Consider the following 22,142-nt stretch of genomic DNA (forward strand, 5'->3'; position numbering starts at 1 on the left):
TGAAGAGCAGATCTCGCACTTTCCATTATCGACCAGCACCCCACTGTGGTGGTGGAGGAGGAAAATGACCTTGTGGAAATCCTTGTTGTGGCGGGAAGCCTTGGCCTGGGAAGGGTGGGGGTGGCATGGGTGGTCGGCCAGGGAATGCAGGTGGAGGACCTGGTGGGCGTTCTGAATCAAGGATGCAAGACCAATAAGTATCGGAAACCTATTTCAATAGTGACATCAAATAATACGCACGCATAGGGGGAGGTCCAGGTGGCATAGGGCGTGGCGGCGGGGGCTGAAATCCGCCTGGCGGTGGTCCAGGAGGAAATCCTCCAAATGGTGGCACTGGTGGACGGCCCATGAAAGGCGGTGGGGCTGCTGCCTGGGGTACGGGTGGTGCCACTGGCATCGGTGCAGGAGGAACAGGCATTGCCACTGGCACAACAGGCATTCCTGGTCGTCCAGGAATATCGGCAAAAAACCGGTTCGGCAGATGTGCAGGTTGATTTCTCCGCGCTTGCGCGGCCAGCAATCGCTCCGCGGCGCTTCCATGCCGCTCTCCTTTTCCGTCCTTCTTGAATGCATATGACACCGTAATCGCCTTATTCATCAAGTACTGCCCATTCATTGCCTCAATCGCCGCATCTGAAGACTCAAAATTATCGAATGCCACAAATCCGTATCCCTTCGAGTTCCCTGTATCCGGATCCCGAGCGACCTTGGGTGTTTGTACAATTACGCCGAACGCAGAGAAGGTATCGTATAGCAGTTTTTCGTCCACATCTGGATCCAGGTTTCCGATAAAGAGCGACGCACCGACTTCGAGATTCTTTTTATCGGATGTAGCTTTGTTTACTCGTATCGGTTTACCAAAGAGTTTGATCATGTTCATAATCTTATGCAATACGTGGCATTGCGGGTCAGGCTAGTGAACTATAACAGAAATACTCTGCTCTGTTACCTTGATCGCATACTCCGCATCTTCCTCTGACATGTACTCCACAAACCCATACCCCTGATGTTGCTGAGTGACACGGTCTTTTGGCAAATGTACATTGACTAGTAATAGTTATTAGCTTGTTGTAAGAGAGCTAGTTAACCGCAGGTCGGCAGTTTGGATACTCACCAACTGGCCCAGCTTGCAACATCAACTCCCACAGTAATCCTTCAGAGACCCGATCATCTACATTTCCAACATATACCGTGGCGTCTTGATTTCGTTCTTCGGGACGGTTGGACATGTCTGAAGCTACTCTTTAGCGTTCAGTACTACTTGTAAAAGATTGGTGCTTGATCAACAAGACACACATGTAGGTCGACTGTGAGTTGTGGACATTGGTTTGTTGCTTGGCAACTGCATCGGATCCAGTGAATGCTAACCACTCTTGGCTTCAAGTTGATCTGAACTTTCTCAAGTTCTCTCACATTCGCTAGTGGTTGAAATGGCATCTGAATCAGCGTCCAGAAAGAGAAAGTCGCTAACGAAAGATGCCAAGGTGTCGAAAGTTTCAAAAAGGATGGACGGGTATGGTTGGCTTACAGCGCAATCCAAAGATCTGCTTGTCTCTTATTCCCATTTTTGCATTCAGAGAGAGTGTAAGCGATAAGCAAGCGGCGGACTGGGCAGCGGCTCGTTTGGAAGCGGCCATGATGGCACGGCTAGGATTTTCAGGACCTTCCGGAAGGAAGCGAAAAGCCCACGAAAACAATAGCGGGCCTACCTCAAAAGCCAATTTAGCGAAACGGAAGAAAGTGGACGGTATCGAAGAACAGGGCGAAGAAGGGGATGGAGAATCAGTGTCAGATGAAGATTTTGAACAAGGAAGGGGCTCGGATGCTGAAAGTGAGTCCGAATCTGAGGTTGACGTAGAGGAGGTAGTGGGTAGCGGTTATGTTCTGGAGGATATGCGCTCCGATGATGACGAATGGGACGGTGAATACGATGACGATTTAGAGGAAGATAACGACAGTGATGAGGATACTAGCGAACACGATAAATTTCTTTCAACGGTCACTACGACCGGCCCACAAGTGGTTGTATTCCAAGACACCAGTGCACAGCGAAGTGCGCCCGTGGGCAGTAAAGGTGACTGGAAAGCCTTCATGTCATCCAACATTAGCAAACTTTCCGGAGAGGCAAAAACCAAAAACCTTACCAAAGAAGAAGCTGACCAGGAAGAGCAGGACAATCAACATGACCGGGATCTGATGGAGTTACTCAAGACCACCAAGCTCATTGAAGAGTACAATGCCTCCCAGCTTGCTGGGACGGAAAGACGAAAGTACATGCAGGAGAAATTGGTAGAGCTAGGTGCCAAACCAGCCAAGCCCAAAGCACCAAGAGCAATCCGCATGGGAATGGAACTGAAAGAAAAAGAACGTGCTGCCAAACGACTAGAAGAGGTGCGTTGATAATGAAAGCTCTCAGGCACTACTGTATTTTTAAGTCTAAAGTGTTCTTCTTGTAGGCCAAGAATATGGGGACATATCACTCTTCACTGAAGGCCCAAATCATGGGTGAAGCGGGCAAAAAGGAAAAGGAAAGCAAACTAAAGCGGATAAAAGAGCGGGTGAAGGCTCGTAGCAGAGGGATTGACGGTGGATTTGGAACATTTAGGAATGGAACGCTGCATGTATCAAAGGAGGATATTGAGGCAGTTGAAAAGGCCAGCAGTAGAGGGCGGGGGCGGGGCCGAGGCCGAGGTCAGGGTAGAGGAAGAGGGGGAAGTAGAGGAGGAGGAGGGGGAAGAGGAGGAGGAGGGGGGAGAGGAGGAGGAGGGAGTAGGGGAGGAGGAAGGGGAGGTTCCTCTAAACTGGCTGGTCGTAGGGATCGATGGTAGTTTGCGGCTCATTAACATACAATGCAACAACTATTTATTTCACTCAAATTGGCAAGTCAACATAAGGAGAGGATACACGTTAATGCATAATGTCAATACTATTTTATACAGTGGTCTAAGAATATCGATCGACCTAATGATGATTCTACTCTTGCAAAAGCTTTCGTAGTCTGTTTAGCAACACGTCGTTTTCTTTTTCCGTCCCAATCGTAATCCTAACACACCCCTCACAGCCCAATTCAGTTCCACGATATCTCACTACAACCCCTTCTGACTCTGCCAATGCCTTGTAGATACTGAATGCTCGTTGGTTGTCGGGCTTATCATTGGATCCCAATATTGGCACCAAGACAAAGTTGGCGTGGTTACCCCCAATAATCTGTCCAACTCCTTTCAGTTTGCTTAGCTCGTCGATAAGGCGGGACCGTTCTGCAAGGATACGTCGGATGTGTTCGTGCATTTGAGCAATGCCTTCGTCGGTCAATGCGGAGCGAGCCAGGATGGAACTTGGTGTGGAAATGTTATATGGTGCCTTTGTGTTGTTGAAGATTTGAGCAATCTCTGGTGATGAGATAGCAACGCCAAGTCTAGATTGAGGGAGATTTCAAGGTTAGTCTAGTCTGTACTTCCAATTGTCATTCCATTAGATGCGAACCTGATTCCTGCAAGCCCAAAAGCCTTGGAAAGCGTTTGTGTCACAATCAAGTTTGGATACTTGGTAACCCAGGGCGCAACACTAGACCCTTTTGGACAGAAATCGATATAGGCTTCATCCACGACAACTACCCCGCTGAACCCTTCATAGTCCAAGATTTCCTTGATGTCCTCGGGGTTAAGAAGCGTTCCAGTAGGGTTGCCTGGTGAACACAAAAAGATCACTTTAATCGATGGGTCGGCATCCACCGCCTTCTTGATCTGCAACTGATATATGAGTGATACATCTTTTCAAGTTGCAAAGTGCTCCAGTCTCACCTCATCTGTCTTCAATTGAAACTTTCCACCTTCCACATCCAACGGCACTTTGACGACCTCAACATCATTTATCTGGGCGCAAACCGAGTACATTCCGTAAGTGGGGGGGCATATCAGCACCTTATCCCGAGCAGGTACACAGAAAACTCGTATTATGAGATCCAAGCTCTCATCAGATCCTACACCCAGAAAGAAGTGTTCGGTAGACGGAAGCCCCCGGAAGTTTGCGAGCGACTGCTTGATTTCTTTCTGGTACGGGTCAGGGTAGCGCTCGAGGTGAGTGTCTGTGTAACTAGGATTGCTTAAAGCGGGAAGCGGTGGTTGATGACCGGCGGGCAAAGATGGTCCAAAGGAGTTTTCGTTGGCGTCAAGTAAAATGCCAGTCGAGTAATCGTCTCTGGCGCATCGATAGGGCTGTTCTCAGACAAAGCAAGTGAGAAATGGTTGACCGTGCCGATATAAACAACGTCAGAGCAAGCGTACCTTCAAAGCCCAGATATTGGGCCGAACTACTGCCTTTAGAGAAAACCGTTCACGAGCCATACCGTATATGAAAACCCGGTGGAAAGTAATTTGGGGGCAGACGCTGCGATTTGGGAGCAGTGAGATGATCGGCATCTCACAGTTACCATGCCAACAAGATGCGTCATCCATGATTCTACTGATTCATGCTCGTTGACTTTAAAATAAACAAAAGGTTAAGCCATGGCAGATCGCAAGAGAGTAACAGTAAGAATCCTTTCTTTAAACACGTAATAGTATAGTAGGTGGATCCATCTCAAAGCTTTTCTGTTGAAGGGCCCGGAAAAGTCAGTTGTCCCTCTATTGGAACCTGGATCGCTATCAGCATTCACCTTTGACCCTGAGAAGAGAAAAGATGGGCGAAACATTGATCGAATACGACCCGTGTGTAAGTGGACGGGCACTTGCTGTCTCGAACGTGCGTGTATGCTCAATTCGATTGGTCGTTATCCAGTCATGAAAACAGGGGTGGTCAGACAAGCGAATGGTAGTGCGTATCTGGAGGCAGGGAAGCTGAAGGTGGCATGTGGAGTGTGAGTATTCCTAGTGGACTCTGCGCCCTTCCAGAATGGTGGCCTCAAACTGTGGACTGACCGACCGCGTGAGATATGATGTTCTGACCCTTCCATCACTATATAGATACGGGCCACGACAAACAGCGAGATCAAAGATATCATCTCGTGGTATTCTGAATTGCGATTTCAAATTCTCCCCGTTTTCGGGTGGACGACGAAGAGCGTACATAAAGGTAAGTCAAGCTCTTTTCCCTCTCTGTTGATGCGCGGTCAACTCATTCTGTACACATCATCTAGGATAGCCAAGAGAAGGAATATTCGCTAGTTCTAAGACAGGCGTTAGCACCAGCAGTTAGACTTGATCTACTACCCAAATCAACAGTAGACGTTTTCGTTCAAGTTCTCGAAAGCGATGGCTCTGCGGCCTGTTTGGCGGCCGCTATCACATGCGCTGCGTTAGCTCTAGCAGATGCTGGAATCGAAATGCTGGATGCAGTGGCTGCTTGTGCTGTGGTATGTTTTCCATTTGCTGCATCTCAACCAAGACGACGAGCTGCGGAAATAATACTTGAATTATCTGCTTGTGATCAGGGCTACTTTGACTCAACAATCTGCTTGGACCCGACTGATGAGGAGGAGACCTATCAGAGCGGATCATTGGTGCTGTCATATATGCCATCGTTGAACGAGGTGACGCATGTAATACAAAGTGGGGAAATCGGGACGACGACAACAATCAAAGTATGCATGCGTCGACACGTGGAGATGAGGTCTACGCTAACTAACGATCATTAATCTAGGCGTTGGAGCTTTGCGTGGATGCATGTGCGCAAATTCAGTCTGTGATGCAGCAGACACTAGCTGCAACGATCAAGGAAAAAATAAATGGTGCCTAATAGCAATTTATATACAATGATGAAAAATTGCAGTCGTCTTGAGACCTATGCACGTTGTCTTTGCTGTTCCACTGCAACCATTGATGTAATTTAAGAACTTCATGCTATGCACACCATTTCTTCAGCATGCGAACCACGCCCGTAGGCATCGATTACAGATGCTGTCGCATGTTCCTGTAAATGGACAATAAAGATCTTTGGTAGAGGATATACTGGATACGGGCATCATACAACAATCTCCCATATCCGGCAGCGGAGAGGGGCATAAAGTCCAAGACAAAACGAGCAAAAAAAAGACATAATGGTGATTTCGATATATTATACACTCGACGCTTAGAAGGTGCTGGGGCGGACACCAGAGAAGACGGGGCGATAACGCTTGCTGGCAGGGCGGGTGACCCGGTGGGGCAGAGGGAACTTGAGCTTGGGCTCCTGTTGTTCCAGAACAAAACGATTAGATTCTGACCCTCATATGTTTACCAAGGACCATGTCGATACTTACCAACAACTGCCTGATGTAAGGACGGCGGACGTCAGCACTCTTCACCTCAGCAACCTTGATGATCTGGATCGAGGAGAAACGGGCACGGTGACGGGCAGCCATGTCCTGGTCTATGATCCTCGGGATTAGCCATTGTCTCAATCTTTTACAGCGTCCAGAAACTCACAGCAAGCGGCGACGGCGTCGGTACGAGTGAGTTCACGGTACTCCTTGTACATGTTGTGAGTACCAGAGCGGGAGTCGTAACGGATCCAGATACCAAAGTTCTTGACAGTCAACGGCTTCTTCTCAAAGATCTTCAGAAACAAGCAATCATCAACACCTCGTTCCGGTTATATCGGCGCTTTGGTTTCCTCCTTCCTACCTCGTTGACAGCCACAATCTCACCGGACGCCTTCTTGACCTTGTTCACCTGCTTCAAGAAGTACCAGAAGCGACTCTTGGCAACGACTTCGTTGGGAGCGAAGAGACGCATGCGGTACAACTTAGGGACCGGCTCCTTCTCCGTGGGAGTCCGGCGGCCAATAACCTGGTACTCGTGCAGTCTGCCCATTTCTGCGATTCTGTGAATGCAAAATTCAAATGTCAGCGATATGCAAATGCGTCCCTTCCTCCAACCAAGCACTCGTACCCTAACTGGAGAAACAAAAAAAAACAGCAATAGGTTAGCTCTCCACTGTAGTTACAAGCCGTCGCAAGAAACTTGATTTACCTCCGCAAAGGTGAGTAGATTGAATCGTTTATCTTGCCACGGCAGAGATTTTCAAAGGAAGAAGGGCTCCTTGTGGTCGCTTGGATGGAAGAAAAACCAAAAACTCGCCTGTTGCCCAAAAAAGGAACTCGTCGGATGTGATTGGATGGCTTCTTGTTTGGAATGTATTGGAATGTGGTTGGATATCCAGATATCTATATCACATGACTTTTATATCTATGGCAACCAACGTCTGGACGATTGCTGCGCGTCGAGGTGGAGCGCGTCAGCGTGCAACTATCCCTGCTGTTGATACCAGAGTTTTCAACAGCCAGGTAAACCCAGCGGGTGTGCAGAGTCGGTCATTACCAACGTCGAGCGGGACGTTGAACTCGCCATTTCGAACGTCTTTCTCACTTGTTTCCTTCATTTTCGAATATAAATACCACTAGTCAAGTCGCCAGATCACTGATCTCTTGTACGTCACCATGAAGATTCAAGAGGTGCAAAGCACTACAAAGGAGCAGAGGTAATATTTCGGATCGTTTGTATTTCACTCTACGTTGGCTCGATCTACGCCGAAGGCTTACCAATTCTACAATACAGAATTGCCACACATTCGCATATCAAAGGTCTAGGACTTCGTGACGATGGTAGCGCGGAGCCTGTTGCAGCAGGGTTTGTGGGGCAAGAAAACGCGCGGGAGGTGTGTCTAAATGCAGCGGATAACTGGACATGTCAGGCTCTAATACTTTTGTTCAAAACGCATTAGGCGGCGGGCGTTGTGGTAGATCTGATAAAGTCAAAAAAGATGGCAGGTCGGGCGGTACTTTTGGCGGGTGCTCCCGGTACCGGAAAGACAGCAATGGCTTTGGCTCTCTCTCAAGAGCTCGGTTCCAAAGTTCCCTTTTGTCCCATGGTCGGAAGCGAGGTGTACTCTTCTGAGGTCAAGAAGACGGAGGTGTTGATGGAGAACTTTCGACGAGCAATAGGTATTCATTACATTAAGATGCTATATCTCGAAATGGGAGATTTTAACTCGTCCCGTTGATTAAGGTCTACGAATCAAGGAAGTGAAGGAAGTTTACGAGGGAGAAATTACCGAATTAACGCCGGAAGAAACAGAGAATCCCTTGGGTGGTTACGGAAAGACCATCGCGCATGTCATCATAGGACTGAAGACAGTAAAAGGCACTAAGCAGTTGAAACTGGACCCTGTTATTTTCGAGAGCTTACAAAAAGAGAAGGTGGCGGTGGGCGATGTAATCTACATCGAAGCAAACAGTGGAGCAGTCAAGGTAACGTTGTGCGGTCATTTTTACAACGGTTGAAGAGGCATTATTTTGACATATATACAGCGCGTGGGACGCTCTGATGCGTATGCGACAGAATTCGATTTGGAAGCGGAGGAATATGTGCCATTACCGAAAGGCGAAGTTCACAAGAAGAAGGAAATCATTCAGGACGTGACACTACATGACTTGGACGTTGCAAATGCCAGACCACAGGTAAATTCTCTGCGAGCCAGATGAACGACCAATGAGTGACTAAGCCATCAAAATATTTTCAGGGAGGCCATGATATCGTATCAATGATGGGATCGCTCATGAAGCCAAAGAAAACTGAGATCACAGACAAGTTGCGGAAGGAGATCAACAAAGTTGTCAACAAGTATATAGAGCAAGGAGTTGCGGAGCTTGTACCCGGAGTGCTATTCATTGATGAAGTAAGTCGGTTCCCCCTTTTTATGTCTACGAAACACTCTAACCTGCTTGCTTCTGAACAGGTACACATGCTTGATATCGAATGCTTCACATACCTTAACCGTGCGCTGGAGTCTTCTCTATCCCCAATCGTCATCTTTGCAACAAATCGTGGAATGTGTACAATTCGGTACGTAGTCACCTATCGGAGTACCTTGAATCAAAGCCGCTAACGTTCCCAATATGACAGTGGCACCGACGATATCAATGCTCCTCACGGCATTCCAGTTGATCTTTTGGACCGTCTTCTAATCATACGAACCCTTCCATATACTCTGGAAGAGATCGCCATCATCTTGAACATTCGAGCGAAAACAGAAAACCTACTCACGTCGGAAGAGTCTGTGCAATACCTTGCTGATGTCGGTGTGAAATCATCACTACGATTTGCCATTCAATTGCTGACACCGTCAAGCATTTTGGCGCGCATCAACGGTCGAGACACTATTGAGAAGGACGATGTGATTGAGGCACAGCAGCTGTTTTTCGATGCCAAGACCTCTGCTAAAATTCTGCAGGAATCGGAAGACAAGTATATACAGTAGTTTCAATCAAATATAACAGATATACATGATCATTCGCTTGACAAGGCCATCACTTCTTTTGGTTAATGATGTACCAAAACTACTCAGATTCCAACTCAAACTATGTACATTGTCAGGCGGCTCAGGACTACAATACCCAGCTTATTTCGTGTTTGGATTCATCTTGCGTTTGCCAAACGTAGCCACTACGTTCACGAAACGACGGTTGTAAATAATCCTCTTCTTTGCCCTACCTTAAACCCGTTTAACACGGAATAAGTGGCCATTCAGATAAAGTTACCGCCTACTAGGGCACGTAATCCTAATTACCAGTCTTTTTCTTTCTTTTTTCTTGCTTTTCCACCTTGGGGGTTTGGCCCTTGACCTTTCCCGCACGGGCGAGCGAACCGTGAACTTTGCCCTGTTTTCAATGGAAACGATACATAGAGTTGAATTCATGACATTTTATCTAGCCGGAGCACTCATGTGCTAGCTAGTGGATGAGTCGCAGCACTTACCATTCTGAATGACAATGGTGATTTGTCGACCAGCGCTTGCAGGGCGATATCGCCTTACGTGCCTGCTACGCTGTGCCACACCCAAGTTGCTATGGCATCATGGAACTGTGGGATACCGTAAAGGCTTGATAGGCTCGATGGAGCATAAACAATCGGAAATGTCATCAATGCATCAAGAGTTTTGGATCAATCTGATCAGATGTGAGAAGGAGTGGGTGTTGGTGCAGATGCAGATGCAGGCTTGTATCCAGCGGGCACGCATACATGAAAGTAGATGGGATCTGGAGGGTAGCCAAACGGCGGGAAGAAACAAAAGCTTGTCCGTACGCTTACTTGTACGTGCTTAGTAAGATACATGAAGACATAATAAGATACTATGAAGAATACTCAAGCACTCTTCTTGCTGTGATCCAACGTTGATAACAAAAAGTCTCCAAAATGCAGGATAAACAAACAGATCGTTTTGATTACGGCAGCGTGACTCAGCAGCTGGGACTTTCCCGCGCAATTAACCCCTCCTGCCCTCGCTTGCGCCGGTTTCCCCCCAAGGATGCAGGTTGACGACGACCCATCCCTTCCGCTCGCTGGATTCCCCCGTGCGAGTAACGTGCCTGGCATCGCCCAACTATAAAGTGGCATCTGGGTTTTTCGTCCGGCCTTGTTGCCAGTCGCACTCGTCCCGTGTTCACCTAGCTGGCTGTCACCTAGGCACTGAAAGGAGGGAGAGGTATGTAGAATACACGTCAACGTCAAACGTCAAATTTCGCAAAGTCTGAACACAATTATGTCGGGTCGTAGGTATCACATATCATTTACTCTGGGTCAACATAGTGGGTGCGAATGCTCGGGCTTTTTCGAAGAGGCACAAACAAAGTGTGCAAAACATGCAACAAACGAATAACATCACGGGCTCACGTTGTTCCAGCCTGTGGGACGTTTTACCACCGAGACTGTCTAAAATGTGCGGTAAGTCAAACAGGATTTGCTCGTCGACACGCCCTTTACCGCGTCTACATGTTGTTAAACGGGGTGATTATAATGCAGGATTGCGGCAGACCAGCATGCCAGCAATACATGCCGTCAACGTCCACCGATGTACCAATTCTACTCTGTAAAGAGGACTATCTGCGCCGCGTTTTTGCCGACGATTCTGAAGTCACTGGGGAATATCGTTCCAATGACATTTGCGGCGGTTGCGGAAGACCAGTTATAGTGGGCCTGCCATTACAGGTTGATCCCAACGGTGATGGACATATGGAAGGATGGCATCACTATTGTTGGAAGGTGTACAAGGTGGGCTCCTGGATGTTGTGCTCTTTGTAGCTCATGAGCTAATTCACACAACTAGACATGGGATATCAAACTTGACACCATTAAACCCCCATCGATATGCCTGATGGACTTTGAGTCTTTTGACGCAGAGTGCTTGCTGTGGGAGGATCGAGTGCAGACAGCTTTTGGGAGTTTGAGCGAATTCGGTGCCGTGCTCGAACAACGTCGTGGGATGTTAGTGAAGCTGCTCCAGGAAGGCCAACATCAAGAGGCAATTAATCTCGGCAAGGAAGTGTGGGCACAGGTTGAGTATTTGATCAATATAAGTGAGAACAATGTGAAAGGTACGTCTGGAGATCCGAACGTTGAAAATGTCATTGTTTAAATTCATCTTTGTTCATCTCCCGCAGGCATCCGGTACGCATCTACTCCCGAATTGTACGAGGCGAAGTCGTCATTCGATATCTGGGTGGCTCGCACGGAGCTGTATATGGAAGACTGTAGGCAGATGGCGGAAAAAGCAATATCCTTGCTGACAAGTGTCAACAATTCGATCCAAGATCTTTTGAGGAAGGCTTTTGTGTGGTTCATACAGCAGGTATGTCATACATCCATACGTACACGGGAAATTGTTTGCTGAGTATCGCCACTGCAGGATCTTCATGGTGGGAAGATCGATCCGCACCTCCTTCGACTTGAATTGCTTATCCAGTCCTCCAGAAGGTCCCCCTTTGCTGCCATCGAAAGAGTAAAGATTATTGGTTCACCGGCATGTTCCGCCCTGCCTGCAATCACGAACGATCTTTGGATGGACGATTTGGAACGGCTCTTCACCGAGTTTGGAGTCTCTACAGAGACCCTTGTGGGTTCTGATGACCACTCTGCGCCTGCGGTTTATCTTGCTGAAATCGTGCCAGAGGCCGGAAGGACGACCACCATATAGATACCACATGTAAGTTGCACGCTATTTTTTGACCAATTTCGATTATATGCTCACGACCATTAGATTACCTGTAAGTCATAGATCGAAAGAGGTAATGCTTATTTAATGTCTTCCCGACGCACGTTACCTGGATATTCGTCTGCTTCGGTATTCCAATGGATTTTAAGGGCCGTTTATGACTTGACATGATTTGACATATCGGACGGCGTACTAGTCAGTCACCCATGTCATTTACTATTGTTTTGTAGATTTTCTTGACTTGTAGATATGCTACTTAATCGGAACACTTTGCCTTGATACTTTGAAGTTTGTCTTTCTCTCCATGGCTATTGTCAATGAACCAATATATTATTTGCAAGCAAACCTTCTTTATTCACAGCTCGTGTCGATCTTTACTTTTGGGACCACGGTTGTCAAGACCATACCATGGTTGCATTCGTGTCGTGCTCAAGGTAATTGATCGAAAGGGTAATTGAAGGGTAAATGAAACTTTAAAGGTTTAGATCAATTTCTTTTAATGGGGATCGGAATGTTTTTGTTCTATTTCATCATAGCAGTAACCGTGGTCCGAGTTTATGTACACATTTGAATCCATGGGACATCAAAATGAGGGTATCGAAAATTCAGAAATGCAACCCTTCCATTCCTTTACAGGCGCTTCTAGCAGTCAGCGCTCTTGGTGTTCACGCAAGTGTTATGACAGCATTTCTTGATAACCTGATTGCTTACTTCAGCACAAATCCAAAACTCCGATGTTCGCTTCGAAACCCTCTCAACCATGGGAACTTTAGTGGAACCTTATTGAGAACCATGGGTGACTTGGACGTTCACAATCCCTGGCTCATTCAGTTAGAGTACCGCGGTTTTTATGGCATGGAATCAGACCGTATTGGCCATGAACAGACAGGACTTGTAGCAATTTCATAAAGCCTTCTCGTCCCAGTCCAAAGGTTCAGATGATGGGATTTCGGTTTCTCTCTGGGATACGCAAGGAATCCTTGGAGCTTTGCTTGAGGATCTGGACCCTTCTGGCTGACCCACGGTACGCTAGCGCTGCTCTACTTTAACGTAAAATTGGGTTTGACTTAACTGTATACGTTGATGTTATCAATGTTAACGTTACCATTCACCGTCAAATGTGATATCCTCGGGTTAATTGTACAGTATGCACGATATGATCACAGGTATACTCTATTTCTTCAAAGATGTCTAGAAACACGGAAAAAAAAACACTACAACTATTTTCAAAAGACACAGCCATCACTCTTCTTCCTCTTCCTCATCATCATCCCCATCACTCTCCATATCTAATAACATTCTTTCAAAGCCAGGACTTCGCCTTGAGCGTTGCTTGACTCGGTCAATCTCCGCTTTGAGTTCCATGACCTGGAGGGTTTGAAATGCAAGTCAGTGAAGAAGGGGTACGGTTGAGCGAAAATCGTTAAGGTTTTTACCTCGCGTGATGTGTCATCTATCATTTGGCTTTCGTCGTCTAGGGGAGGTGTTCTGATTTGCGCGAATAAGTTAGGCAGTCCGAATAGGTTTGACAGTGCACAGCAATCGGCTTTTGTACCTGAGCATTCCCGGATATCGTGTATCGTCTCGTCGGGATTGATGTAGACGTTCTCGCTCTTTACGATCTTGCTCTAGCTTAATTCGATCCAAATCTCGTTCTGTAATTGAAATAAATGGGTCAATGTAACACCTTCAATCAGCTATAAATATTAGCAGCCCGAACACCTACTCAGTCTCTTTCTCTCCTCTGCCCACTCTTCCTCCCTTTTACCCCATGCCACAACTTGTTTCCTCAACCCCTCGCATCGTCCCTCAGCGTCTCTCACCCGCGCCGATAATCTCGCCGAGATGCATCGCTCATCCGATAGCTTTTGCACCGTTTCCTTGAGCCGAGTGTCTAATGTCTGTATCCGAGCCTCCAGGTCATTGACGTGTGTTTGGTAGTCAGAAAGCTGGGTCTGAAGGGTGCGTAGGGTTTGAGCGTGATGGTGCTTTTGTGTTTGGGCTTCAGTATGCCATTTTTCTGTCATGCGCTTTTGGTCGGAGAGGAGGGTTTGAATGTCTCGGCAGGTGCGGGTGTGGGATTCAGTTACTGATTCTAGCTTTAATGTAAGGTCTTTGATCTAGTAGATGTGGTGGACACTGATCAATTTCCTATGATAGCTGTAATAGAAGCACACCATTCCAGTTCTCACCTGCTCTTCGTATTTCTGTGTTACAGCCGCTGTCTCCGCTTCATGTTGCATGGCCGCCTTTTGTTTGGCTTCCGCAAGTTTCTTATGCGCGTGTTCCAGGTCGGTGAGTTTGGTGAAGAGCTTGACGCGGTCTTCCTATCCAGGTCTGACTTTAACCCGTGTTCAAACAGCATAGAGTAGATACTGACCATACCTTGGTTTCCTCCAAGTCTCTCTCAATGCTTCGGAGTCGCCGAAACGCGTCATCACTTCGCTCCGCAATCAGCTGCTTTTCCTTTTCAAAGCGAGATTCCTCTCTCAGGAGCTTCGAATGCAAACTTGGTATGCCATAAAAACATTTACCAAATCAGATATTGAGCTTCTCTCATCAGACGTTACAAATGCGTACCTCTCGAACTTGTGCGTTGCTTGATTCCTTTCCCTCTCTGACGCACGCAATTTATTGTTGAGCTCTTCAATAATAAGTGCCAAGCGTTCCGACTCCTCGGGTAGATGTCGTGTGAGTTTTTCCAGTTCGGCCTCCGCGGACCTAAGGAGAGACAAATTCAAATGTCAATCTTCCGCTACGATGGACGACCAGAAGGGGATTTCCGTACCGTTTATCTCGGATAGAGCGTTCAGATTGATGCTGGAGTTGCGCACATTTAGTTTCGAGGGCAGTGATCTCAATATTCAGTTGTCGCTTTTCCGATAGGAATTGTGCTCGCATTCTATGGATTCGTACATAAGCTTGCTTGATTTGCGTTTTGTAAAGTAAAGGAGAACGGACATACGTAGCGACTTCCTGATCCGCTCTCTCCCGATACTTCTGCGGTAGTTCCAAAAGACGTTCATTCAAACGCTGGATTTCCGCTTGGCACTGTTGCTCCCTGATTAAAGCTTTGTCAAATTCGAGTTTGGCGTCTTCTGCCTTTTGGTCATGTTAAGTATTGGCAACCAGTAAACTGAGCTACTTGGGCGATAAACTCTGGGCTACCTTCTCAATGTACTTTTGCACCTCCATATGAGCATTAGCTTCCTGGTCCTCCAATTGTGCCACTCGCTTTTCGAGACCCCGCGAAATCCGTAGCAATTCGTCATAGGAGGATCGAAGGGACTCGTGATCACTGCTTAACGACGCATATTTTGTTTTCCAGTCTAGAGGACGTTGGATCAATATCTTTGTCAGGGTACTATTTCAATGCCGTATCTACCGTCTCGTTCGAGTTCTGTCGTTTTCACATTGTCGAGTAGTTCGCGCTCCCTGGCTGAAAGAGCCTGAGACTCACAAACATGAGTTTGATATCGATTTGTCACTTCTTCAAGCGATCTAGCAAAAACGGGTCCATTAATAGGGCAACAGATGTGGACGTATTTTAACAACCAACCTTTTCAGATCACCAATCTTCCCTTGGTACCCTTTGATATCCACGCCATATCTTTTAAGTTCTCCATGCAAATGATCATTCTCAACATTGGCGGCAGTCAACTCCTCCATGCATGCCTTCAATTCACGTTCGACGCCGGATTTGCGGTCATTTGTTTGTAAAAGTTCTTGTTGGAGAGCGTGCAAGTGTTCTTGTGATTGCGTCAAGTCTTCAGTGGTTGTGCGAACTGTAACAAGGGTTGATTTCCAGCGTGATGAACAACAATGATCTATGCTCAGGATACAGACGTTGTTTGCCCTGTCTAGCGAGCTCGTCCTGTAGCCGTTCGATTTCAATCTGCGTGGCTTTTCTTTGGTCCATTAGCACGTCATTCTCTCTTATGAGGATATTCACACGCTCGTTTGCTTCATTCCTATTCGTCGGCATCGATCTGGCAATGAGAACCCTACGCTTCCACATCCGCGGTAGAGGAGCACCTACCACTCTTCCGGCGTGATTTGTGCCCAATCGCCCATTGCCTTCCCAAATTTATCTACCAATTCTGAGTTCTGCTTCAAAGTCGCTTCCTGTGTGCTTTTGAGGGTAGCATTTTCTTCAGTGAGGTGTAGATTGTCTCGTTGGAGGTGATCGATGCGATCAGTCAGAGCTTGGTTCTCTGTCTATCAACATTGTGAGAAATTCCATGTCTTGATTAAGACATTGGCTGTAACCCATCTCATCATCACACCTCTAATCTCCGAACTTTTGTTTCCAGATCATATAGCCGATCTCGAGATTGCGACTGATGCAACATCTTTTGTTTATTGTGAGTGATGCCCTGTACCCCGACAATGCATGGTGCATTTACAAGGCGCATAATTTGGAAATCTTACCGGAAGAGGACTGGACGCCATGTTTCTCGTTGGGCTTGCTTGGCGCGGGACCTCTGGAGACTCATTACCGTGTCTGCCTAGGAAGAATAAAATAGTTCATCACTTGGTCACCACATATGGAAGCAGCCCAAATGACATATATTCCGGATGCACAGGTTCTGGATACTTACTCGCTTTTAACCCGTGAGCTTCCAAAAATGCTGCATCCAAGCCACGACGCGTATGGGGTACTTGCAGGTCAGAGGGGTCGTCAACAGAGGGATGCGTGTCAATCGTGCTGGATTTGAGAACCGTTTCACGCAGCAAACGGGCTCGATCTTCCCGTGTTAGCATTGTCCCTGCCGGAAACATGTGGAAACACGATCCAACGATTGTAAACACAATGAGAAAACCAGTCGACGACAATTGCCAAAACGTCCTACACGTTCTGGACGTACTGCGCACGCGAAAGCCAAAAGCGCGATAACCTTACGTAATGTATAAAGTAATCATCCACGTGCGTCTGTCACATGAATTCAAGCGGAGTCATCGCTCGAGGCTCCTTTCGTCACCTTTTCCCCCTCCTTCCATCTTCCTCGCCAGGTTTCCTTCCCATTGGGCATCGCCAACCATCTTTCTTGTCCATTATTCTTTTTTCAACTGGCCTCATCCCCCCCACTCCCCGTCCCTGCAACCGTAACGGGCCGAGAACCCATCTGCATTAGCACTTCTGTGGACGTTTTTACTTTGCAGCCAGCTTGAAACAATTCCTTGCACTTATCGTAACTTTGAGCAAAAACTCTTCCTTTCCTTTACATCTGCATGATTCTCCCTTCTGCTGTCTATTGGATTGTAGCAGAAAGGGTGGGTAAAATGTCCGTGCCGGGGCTCCAGGCCCTGCACGCAGGCTATGCATTGCTCCAGGTCAGTGTGAAAGAAGCGCTTATACTCTGCAAAACACTATTTGACTTTCATCCCCCGGATAGTTACTTTGTATATATTTTGCGGTGCTGGCCTATAGACGATCACGTAATGGTGCCCCGGGTGCCATAGTCTTTGCTGTGTTTGCTGGCCTCAAGTGCTTTGATGATCTCTTGGTAGTCATTGGACCTTGGCTTGACGCATCTCCAACCCATCACGCCGTTCTTCGAGGATTGTCGGCCTTTAGCTATTTTGCTGGATGCCTTACGCAACCTTCCCTCTTCCTTGTTGCCTACGAACTATGCCATACTTTACACGGAGGTCCGAAACGACGCTTGCTAAGCCGCGATCAAGTGGGTCGAATCGGGGCCTTAGCACTTACCTGCAGTTTTGCCACGTATGAGATCTTGGATTATGCTCTCTATTCCAAAGTGGCCGATTCGATTGTGCTCCGGAAGCCCTGGGGTGTTCCCGTGTACGAGGTAGAACGTGGAATCTTCAGTGCGAGCGTGTATACCCGGTTCGCGACATGTCTTATGCTGTTAGCGGCTGGTGGGTGCCTTTGGGCGCGGACACATTATCCATGGCTGAGTTTATTACAGTTGGTTGTTTTGTTGGGTCAAGGTAAGGAATGCATAATACAACGCGCAATGTATCAACTGTTGTGACTCATGATTTACATCTCGTCATCTAGTAGCGACCTTTCATGCAGCATCGTACCAAATCTTTCTCGATTCTGGCTGGGATGTTGTATTCTCTCTCTCTTTAGCAATGGCACACTTTCACGTCATGGGTAATCAAGAGGAAGAGGAAAAGTTTGAGCCGTTGCTGTTTGGCGACGACTCTGCGCGTTGGTATGGAGCCGTGGAGGTTTGGGCAGACGGACATCCAGCTTCTTCATCACCGACACGGTGGAAAGGAAAGGAAGGAATCGTCATTGTATCGCAACCTGATGGAGGGCAGACGGGCAACCCACCCTATACGGCAGTTGAGCGAGGCGACAGCGATCGTACGATAGCCTGAGGAAAATCATCATAGCTGGGCATATTTATACGGGGTTTATTGTATATTTTATCTGGACACATTATGGGATCTCGTAATTTGAAATACAGACATATAAAACTGTATCTCAAGTCATAACGGATATTGCTATTATTTTATGATGGGCGCATTGGTTGAGGTGCATTTTGGAAAACGCAAAACGACAGTAGTCGTCTTTCTTATTTGGTTTGCCGAACGTTAGTGTAGAGGTGACAGAAAATGGCACTAGCTACTACACCAGGGAATAAACCGGCGACAACCGGTTCGGAAAAGCTAACTAAGCTACTACTAAGCAATTATACACGCAATACGTAACGGTTGGTTCTAACCGGATAATTGCCCACCACCACACGCGGTCCCTACTAGGCCTTGATCCAGAACTCTTGATGGCATTGAAGCCAGAGTCTTCGCAACATTGGGGAGACTCGCAAGCTGGAGGATGTTCAGTGACAAGGCTTGGAGACTACAAAAAACTGCATGTCAGCGAGGTGAAATGACAGAATGAAATGATGCCATTGGTACATACCAACCAAGCTCAACTAATGTGGCAGCATAATAGTAGGTTTTGTTATCGGATCTGATTGGTTGCCACTGGTTCTGATCACGGTTGCTGTCGGGCGGTCAAGGTCCTCGGCACCACCACATCTGTATTCTCATGATTCGACCGACAGTCGTGATGAGAAGAGTTGCACAGATGCTTCGAGAGTCGAGGATGGGTGAAGAGGAAAGAGGGAAGAGACAGAAGGCCCCCCTTTTATAGACCTTCCGCATGTGCCTCACCGCAGTTTAAAAAAAAAGTTACATTAGCATGCCACACCGCAGTTTGGAGAACATTAGCATCCATGCCTCACCGCTTTGAGCGATAGAGGGGGGTTCTGATTATGCGATATGATTAACCGGATTAATCCAGATAATAATGGGTCCTAGTGCCATTTTCAATCACCTCCACACTATGATGTGGCTTAGCGGTGCGAATGACCAACGAGAGCGGCTCTCGCGCCCGTTGAGAGATCTGCGAGATCGTGCCTTCATTAGACCAAACTTCAAAGGTGAAACCAACCTTCAGATGCTGGAACAAACGCACTTTGACGCCATTGTTCTGGGTACTGGTCTATCAGAGTCCATTATTGCCAGGTAGGCACCCGCTAGCACGACCACCCGCGCTGTCTGCGAACACTAGTTGCTGACATGTTCAAAGTTCGCTAGCACGAGCTGGTAAAACAGTTTTGCACCTCGACCGCAACATATTCTACGGGGACCATTTTGCATGTTTTGATTTAAAGACCTTTTTGAGGGTTTTGTGTGTAGAGCGAGGTATGACAGTAAGTAGTTTACCGTTTCGGTGAGATACTGATGTGTGCCTTGTAAAGATGAGACGAACCCTTTTAATGCGGCGTACGGTGATGTGGAGGTCGTGCTGCGAAGTGGGTCAAAAGAGGAGGTCGAGAGACTTGCGGGTATTCAAAAGAGAGAAAACACTGCAAATGAGGAACCAGCGACGTCTGAGGTAGCTCAGGACTTGCCCACTGACGACGGAGCAGTGGAAACCAATGGCCCAATACAAACGCCAACACCCAACTCAATCTCTACTATCCTCGATTTTCTCAAGCAAAATGCCAACCTCGTCCCCGTCTTCAAATCCCTCTTGGCTGATCCCGATCCCTCCGTCACTATCGCATCACTCGACCCATCCGACCCTCTCCTCCCAAAGTACACCATCCTTGCCCACCTTCTAACCCAATCCCGGCAATTTAACATTGATCTAGCACCCAAACTCCTATACAACCGGGGGCCTTTGGTGGAATTGTTGATATCGTCGGGGGTGGGCAAGTATTTGGAATTTAAGGCTTTGGAGAGCGTGTATCTTTCGTGGCAGGGGAAATGTGAGCTGGTATGCTCGTGTGCTCATCTTTGATTGTATGAGAGGCTTATGCTGTGATGTATAGGTACCTGGCTCAAAAGAGGACGTGTTTTCGAATCAGAGCGTCAGTTTGGTGGACAAACGGCGGCTAATGAAGTTTCTCACTTTTGCGGTGGAGTATGAAGCACAGCCGGAGATTTATCAAGGTGAGTAAGCGTGCCACGAGTACTCGGATTACATTGTACTCATATACATGATCTTTAGACTTTGCAACGCGGCCGTTCATTGATTTCCTACGTGATCAGAAGCTGAGTCCTCGCTTGATATCGTTCATCCTGCATGCAATTGCATTTGCAGTGGACCGGGCTGACTCAGAGACCAGTATGTACTCTGCATTGATCACGAGTGAAATTTGAATCTAAAGTTTCAAAAAAAACAGTCACTACGGTCCAAGGACTTGCCCTCACGCAACGTCACTTGCAATCCCTAGGAAGATGGGGTAAGACAGCATTTTTGGTTGCGCTGTATGGAGCCGGGAGTGAGCTCTCGCAGGCTTTCTGTAGGTCCGTTTTTGTGGCATCTGTGGGAAGTGCGATACTGGGATCTTACTTTTCTTCAGATTTTGCGCAGTGTATGGAGGGATCTATATCTTGAATTTCCCAATATCAACAATTTCCATATCTGAGGATCCCGACCGGCGGTTCAAGGTGGTTGGGAGTGATGGGGGAGAGTACACCTCGTCCTGGCTGGTGACTTCATCAAATTATGTTGGCAACTTACCGCAGGGGATGAACGTCGACATGAAGAGGTATCCGTGCACTTGGGCTAATACTGTAGTGCAGGAATTAATGTGCCATGTTGTTCTAGTACTCGTGTCTTGCGTGCCATGGCCATCTTGGATAAACCAATTCATGAGGATACCAATCTGACTGTAACCGTCTTTCCACCTGACTCAAATAGCAACACACAAGGCATCATCGCAATCCAGCAGAGTTGGGACGTGAGCGCATGTCCAAAAGAATATTGTAAGTCTTGTCTGAATTTTACATAATGCGCTTCATATCTAATGTCCGTGCTAGACATTCTCCATCTCCATTCCCCGAGCCCACAAGCCACCCACCAAGATTTCAAGGCCATTCTCTCATCTCTATCCTTGGACCCCCTAATAACAGTCTTTTATTCTCAAACAGTCCAAGTTCCCTCTACGATGTGGGTAGCGGATCATCTGGCGTTTGTTGGATCGAATGTGGTGGATGTGGATTTCGAGAGTGCTGTGCTGGATGCTAAGGCAGTCTTTGAAAGAATCGTGCCTGACGAGGAAATTTTTGGGGGTGTCGTTGCAGAGGAGGACGGAGAGTAAGGCAGTACGCTAATGGTGCTCATTATCCATGCAACTATTTTCCTCGATCGTATCTTCCCAATTCATAAAATTCACAGCACACCTCCACGACACAAATTCCCATCCACCCCATGACCAACCCGCTACACGTTTGTATTTTGTGTATGGTTTCCGACGCCTCTGTATCGGGTCTTCCTGTATATAGCGAGTCTTCGTAGGCTTGATTAAGCTCGTCGAGGGGGATGTGGAGAAGCGTGAGGAGGAGGGCAAGGAGGAGAATCTGATACCATAAAAAATAAATCCCATGTATACAGATAGACAATGTTGCACTGAAGCTTACCTTGAAACAAATCAACACTAACCCACTCACTATCCAAAATCTCTGTCGAGTCTCCTTTCTACGCTTTACTGCACATACGATCGCTGGAACAAGGACAACAAGCAGCGTGCCCAAGAGGATATACGAAACATTGTCGAGTGGGAGTGGAGATGGGGGGAGGAAGAGTTGAAGGGGAATATAGAGCGGTAGTTGGAGGACTGTCGTTGATGTTAGCATTGGAGAGACAAGTTTTAAAGTCGGCGCTTTGTGTGGTGAGTAGGTTGGAT

The 22,142-nt window shown here is 47.3% G+C and overlaps 10 protein-coding genes across 11 annotated transcripts; 6 read left to right on the top strand and 4 right to left on the bottom strand.

The window, feature by feature from the left end:
* SPPG_04182 (uncharacterized protein) lies at nt 1–1,279 on the bottom strand. The gene is made up of 4 exons (XM_016752427.1): nt 1,115–1,279; nt 950–1,047; nt 241–883; nt 1–171 (listed from the first exon to the last, which is right to left on the bottom strand). The coding sequence occupies exons 1-4, from the start codon at nt 1,227–1,229 to the stop codon at nt 26–28; spliced, it is 1,002 nt and encodes a 333-aa protein (XP_016609130.1). The 5' UTR covers nt 1,230–1,279; the 3' UTR covers nt 1–25.
* Nucleotides 1,280–1,505: 226 nt separating this feature from the next.
* Nucleotides 1,506–2,948, top strand: SPPG_04183 (uncharacterized protein; the record flags this gene model as incomplete). Its single annotated transcript, XM_016752428.1, has 3 exons — nt 1,506–1,513; nt 1,578–2,391; nt 2,457–2,948. 3 exons carry the CDS (start codon nt 1,506–1,508, stop codon nt 2,826–2,828), a joined length of 1,194 nt encoding a protein of 397 aa, XP_016609131.1. The 3' UTR covers nt 2,829–2,948.
* Nucleotides 2,866–4,345, bottom strand: SPPG_04184 (histidinol-phosphate transaminase; the record flags this gene model as incomplete). The annotated part of the gene is made up of 4 exons (XM_016752429.1): nt 2,866–3,415; nt 3,484–3,743; nt 3,801–4,214; nt 4,284–4,345. Coding segments are annotated over 4 exons (1,178 nt in total), but the record flags the coding sequence as incomplete, so codon positions are not given.
* Nucleotides 4,346–4,491: 146 nt separating this feature from the next.
* On the top strand, nt 4,492–5,794 carry SPPG_04185 (uncharacterized protein). The gene is made up of 7 exons (XM_016752430.1): nt 4,492–4,529; nt 4,599–4,710; nt 4,777–4,855; nt 4,962–5,070; nt 5,135–5,350; nt 5,429–5,578; nt 5,638–5,794. The coding sequence occupies exons 1-7, from the start codon at nt 4,506–4,508 to the stop codon at nt 5,731–5,733; spliced, it is 786 nt and encodes a 261-aa protein (XP_016609133.1). The 5' UTR covers nt 4,492–4,505; the 3' UTR covers nt 5,734–5,794.
* Nucleotides 5,795–5,915: 121 nt separating this feature from the next.
* On the bottom strand, nt 5,916–7,053 carry SPPG_04186 (60S ribosomal protein L20). The gene is made up of 6 exons (XM_016752431.1): nt 6,948–7,053; nt 6,867–6,871; nt 6,600–6,798; nt 6,402–6,531; nt 6,236–6,345; nt 5,916–6,165 (listed from the first exon to the last, which is right to left on the bottom strand). Exons 3-6 carry the CDS (start codon nt 6,786–6,788, stop codon nt 6,067–6,069), a joined length of 528 nt encoding a protein of 175 aa, XP_016609134.1. The 5' UTR covers nt 6,789–6,798; nt 6,867–6,871; nt 6,948–7,053; the 3' UTR covers nt 5,916–6,066.
* A 159-nt stretch (nt 7,054–7,212) lies between these two features.
* On the top strand, nt 7,213–9,327 carry SPPG_04187 (RuvB-like 1). The gene is made up of 9 exons (XM_016752432.1): nt 7,213–7,261; nt 7,379–7,455; nt 7,533–7,632; nt 7,699–7,918; nt 7,983–8,224; nt 8,285–8,434; nt 8,497–8,652; nt 8,713–8,819; nt 8,880–9,327. Exons 2-9 carry the CDS (start codon nt 7,415–7,417, stop codon nt 9,232–9,234), a joined length of 1,371 nt encoding a protein of 456 aa, XP_016609135.1. The 5' UTR covers nt 7,213–7,261; nt 7,379–7,414; the 3' UTR covers nt 9,235–9,327.
* Nucleotides 9,328–10,287: 960 nt separating this feature from the next.
* On the top strand, nt 10,288–12,308 carry SPPG_04188 (uncharacterized protein). Its single transcript, XM_016752433.1, has 7 exons — nt 10,288–10,458; nt 10,530–10,697; nt 10,776–11,024; nt 11,080–11,347; nt 11,414–11,601; nt 11,659–11,955; nt 12,010–12,308. The coding sequence occupies exons 2-6, from the start codon at nt 10,572–10,574 to the stop codon at nt 11,944–11,946; spliced, it is 1,119 nt and encodes a 372-aa protein (XP_016609136.1). The 5' UTR covers nt 10,288–10,458; nt 10,530–10,571; the 3' UTR covers nt 11,947–11,955; nt 12,010–12,308.
* Nucleotides 12,309–13,110: 802 nt separating this feature from the next.
* On the bottom strand, nt 13,111–16,806 carry SPPG_04189. Of its 2 annotated transcripts, none has more exons than XM_016752434.1 (17): nt 16,566–16,806; nt 16,396–16,468; nt 16,251–16,316; nt 16,004–16,182; nt 15,811–15,935; nt 15,524–15,749; nt 15,350–15,465; nt 15,133–15,293; nt 14,930–15,066; nt 14,753–14,866; nt 14,545–14,685; nt 14,350–14,473; nt 14,157–14,291; nt 13,691–14,084; nt 13,520–13,619; nt 13,401–13,452; nt 13,111–13,332 (listed from the first exon to the last, which is right to left on the bottom strand). In XM_016752434.1, exons 2-17 carry the CDS (start codon nt 16,414–16,416, stop codon nt 13,207–13,209), a joined length of 2,217 nt encoding a protein of 738 aa, XP_016609137.1. In that variant the 5' UTR covers nt 16,417–16,468; nt 16,566–16,806; the 3' UTR covers nt 13,111–13,206. The 2 variants fall into 2 exon arrangements, with proteins under 2 accessions (XP_016609137.1, XP_016609138.1); XM_016752435.1 differs by having other exon boundaries at nt 16,396–16,472.
* Nucleotides 16,807–16,957: 151 nt separating this feature from the next.
* Nucleotides 16,958–18,438, top strand: SPPG_04190 (uncharacterized protein). Its single transcript, XM_016752436.1, has 3 exons — nt 16,958–17,298; nt 17,361–17,919; nt 17,990–18,438. The coding sequence occupies exons 1-3, from the start codon at nt 17,197–17,199 to the stop codon at nt 18,316–18,318; spliced, it is 990 nt and encodes a 329-aa protein (XP_016609139.1). The 5' UTR covers nt 16,958–17,196; the 3' UTR covers nt 18,319–18,438.
* An 814-nt stretch (nt 18,439–19,252) lies between these two features.
* SPPG_04191 (uncharacterized protein) lies at nt 19,253–21,881 on the top strand (the record flags this gene model as incomplete). The annotated part of the gene is made up of 9 exons (XM_016752437.1): nt 19,253–19,470; nt 19,535–19,650; nt 19,707–20,227; nt 20,283–20,403; nt 20,462–20,578; nt 20,637–20,760; nt 20,817–21,005; nt 21,065–21,222; nt 21,277–21,881. The coding sequence occupies 9 exons, from the start codon at nt 19,253–19,255 to the stop codon at nt 21,555–21,557; spliced, it is 1,845 nt and encodes a 614-aa protein (XP_016609140.1). The 3' UTR covers nt 21,558–21,881.
* Between the last annotated feature and the right edge of the window lie 261 nt (nt 21,882–22,142).

Source organism: Spizellomyces punctatus (genome assembly GCF_000182565.1).
Source record: "Spizellomyces punctatus DAOM BR117 chromosome Unknown supercont1.6, whole genome shotgun sequence".
In the NCBI taxonomy this organism is placed as follows: domain Eukaryota; kingdom Fungi; phylum Chytridiomycota; class Chytridiomycetes; order Spizellomycetales; family Spizellomycetaceae; genus Spizellomyces; species Spizellomyces punctatus.

Bases quoted from the DNA above. Each gene is read 5' to 3' on its own strand.
- SPPG_04182 (XM_016752427.1), bottom strand. From the start codon at position 1,229: ATGTCCAACCGTCCCGAAGAACGAAATCAAGACGCCACGGTATATGTT. The intron at 1,048-1,114 runs GTGAGTATCCAA...AACTATTACTAG, and splicing joins GTTGCAAGCTGGGCCAGTTG to TCAATGTACATTTGCCAAAA. The intron at 884-949 runs GTAACAGAGCAG...GTATTGCATAAG, and splicing joins ATGCGGAGTATGCGATCAAG to ATTATGAACATGATCAAACT.
- SPPG_04189 (XM_016752435.1), bottom strand. From the start codon at position 16,746: ATGTTTCCGGCAGGGACAATGCTAACACGGGAAGATCGAGCCCGTTTG. The intron at 16,317-16,395 runs GTAAGATTTCCA...AATAAACAAAAG, and splicing joins TGGCGTCCAGTCCTCTTCCG to ATGTTGCATCAGTCGCAATC. The intron at 15,067-15,132 runs GTAGCCCAGAGT...CATGACCAAAAG, and splicing joins TGCAAAAGTACATTGAGAAG to GCAGAAGACGCCAAACTCGA.
- SPPG_04186 (XM_016752431.1), bottom strand. From the start codon at position 6,788: ATGGGCAGACTGCACGAGTACCAGGTTATTGGCCGCCGGACTCCCACG. The intron at 6,346-6,401 runs GTGAGTTTCTGG...CGAGGATCATAG, and splicing joins CGACGCCGTCGCCGCTTGCT to ACCAGGACATGGCTGCCCGT. The intron at 6,166-6,235 runs GTAAGTATCGAC...CTGGAACAACAG, and splicing joins CTTACATCAGGCAGTTGTTG to GAGCCCAAGCTCAAGTTCCC.
- SPPG_04185 (XM_016752430.1), top strand. From the start codon at position 4,506: ATGGCAGATCGCAAGAGAGTAACA. The intron at 4,856-4,961 runs GTGAGTATTCCT...ATCACTATATAG, and splicing joins CTGAAGGTGGCATGTGGAGT to ATACGGGCCACGACAAACAG. The intron at 5,071-5,134 runs GTAAGTCAAGCT...CACATCATCTAG, and splicing joins GACGAAGAGCGTACATAAAG to GATAGCCAAGAGAAGGAATA.
- SPPG_04190 (XM_016752436.1), top strand. From the start codon at position 17,197: ATGATTCTCCCTTCTGCTGTCTATTGGATTGTAGCAGAAAGGGTGGGT. The intron at 17,299-17,360 runs GTCAGTGTGAAA...TCCCCCGGATAG, and splicing joins CAGGCTATGCATTGCTCCAG to TTACTTTGTATATATTTTGC. The intron at 17,920-17,989 runs GTAAGGAATGCA...CTCGTCATCTAG, and splicing joins GGTTGTTTTGTTGGGTCAAG to TAGCGACCTTTCATGCAGCA.
- SPPG_04188 (XM_016752433.1), top strand. From the start codon at position 10,572: ATGCTCGGGCTTTTTCGAAGAGGCACAAACAAAGTGTGCAAAACATGC. The intron at 10,698-10,775 runs GTAAGTCAAACA...ATTATAATGCAG, and splicing joins GAGACTGTCTAAAATGTGCG to GATTGCGGCAGACCAGCATG. The intron at 11,025-11,079 runs GTGGGCTCCTGG...TCACACAACTAG, and splicing joins ATTGTTGGAAGGTGTACAAG to ACATGGGATATCAAACTTGA.
- SPPG_04187 (XM_016752432.1), top strand. From the start codon at position 7,415: ATGAAGATTCAAGAGGTGCAAAGCACTACAAAGGAGCAGAG. The intron at 7,633-7,698 runs GTGTGTCTAAAT...AAAACGCATTAG, and splicing joins GGCAAGAAAACGCGCGGGAG to GCGGCGGGCGTTGTGGTAGA. The intron at 8,225-8,284 runs GTAACGTTGTGC...ACATATATACAG, and splicing joins CAAACAGTGGAGCAGTCAAG to CGCGTGGGACGCTCTGATGC.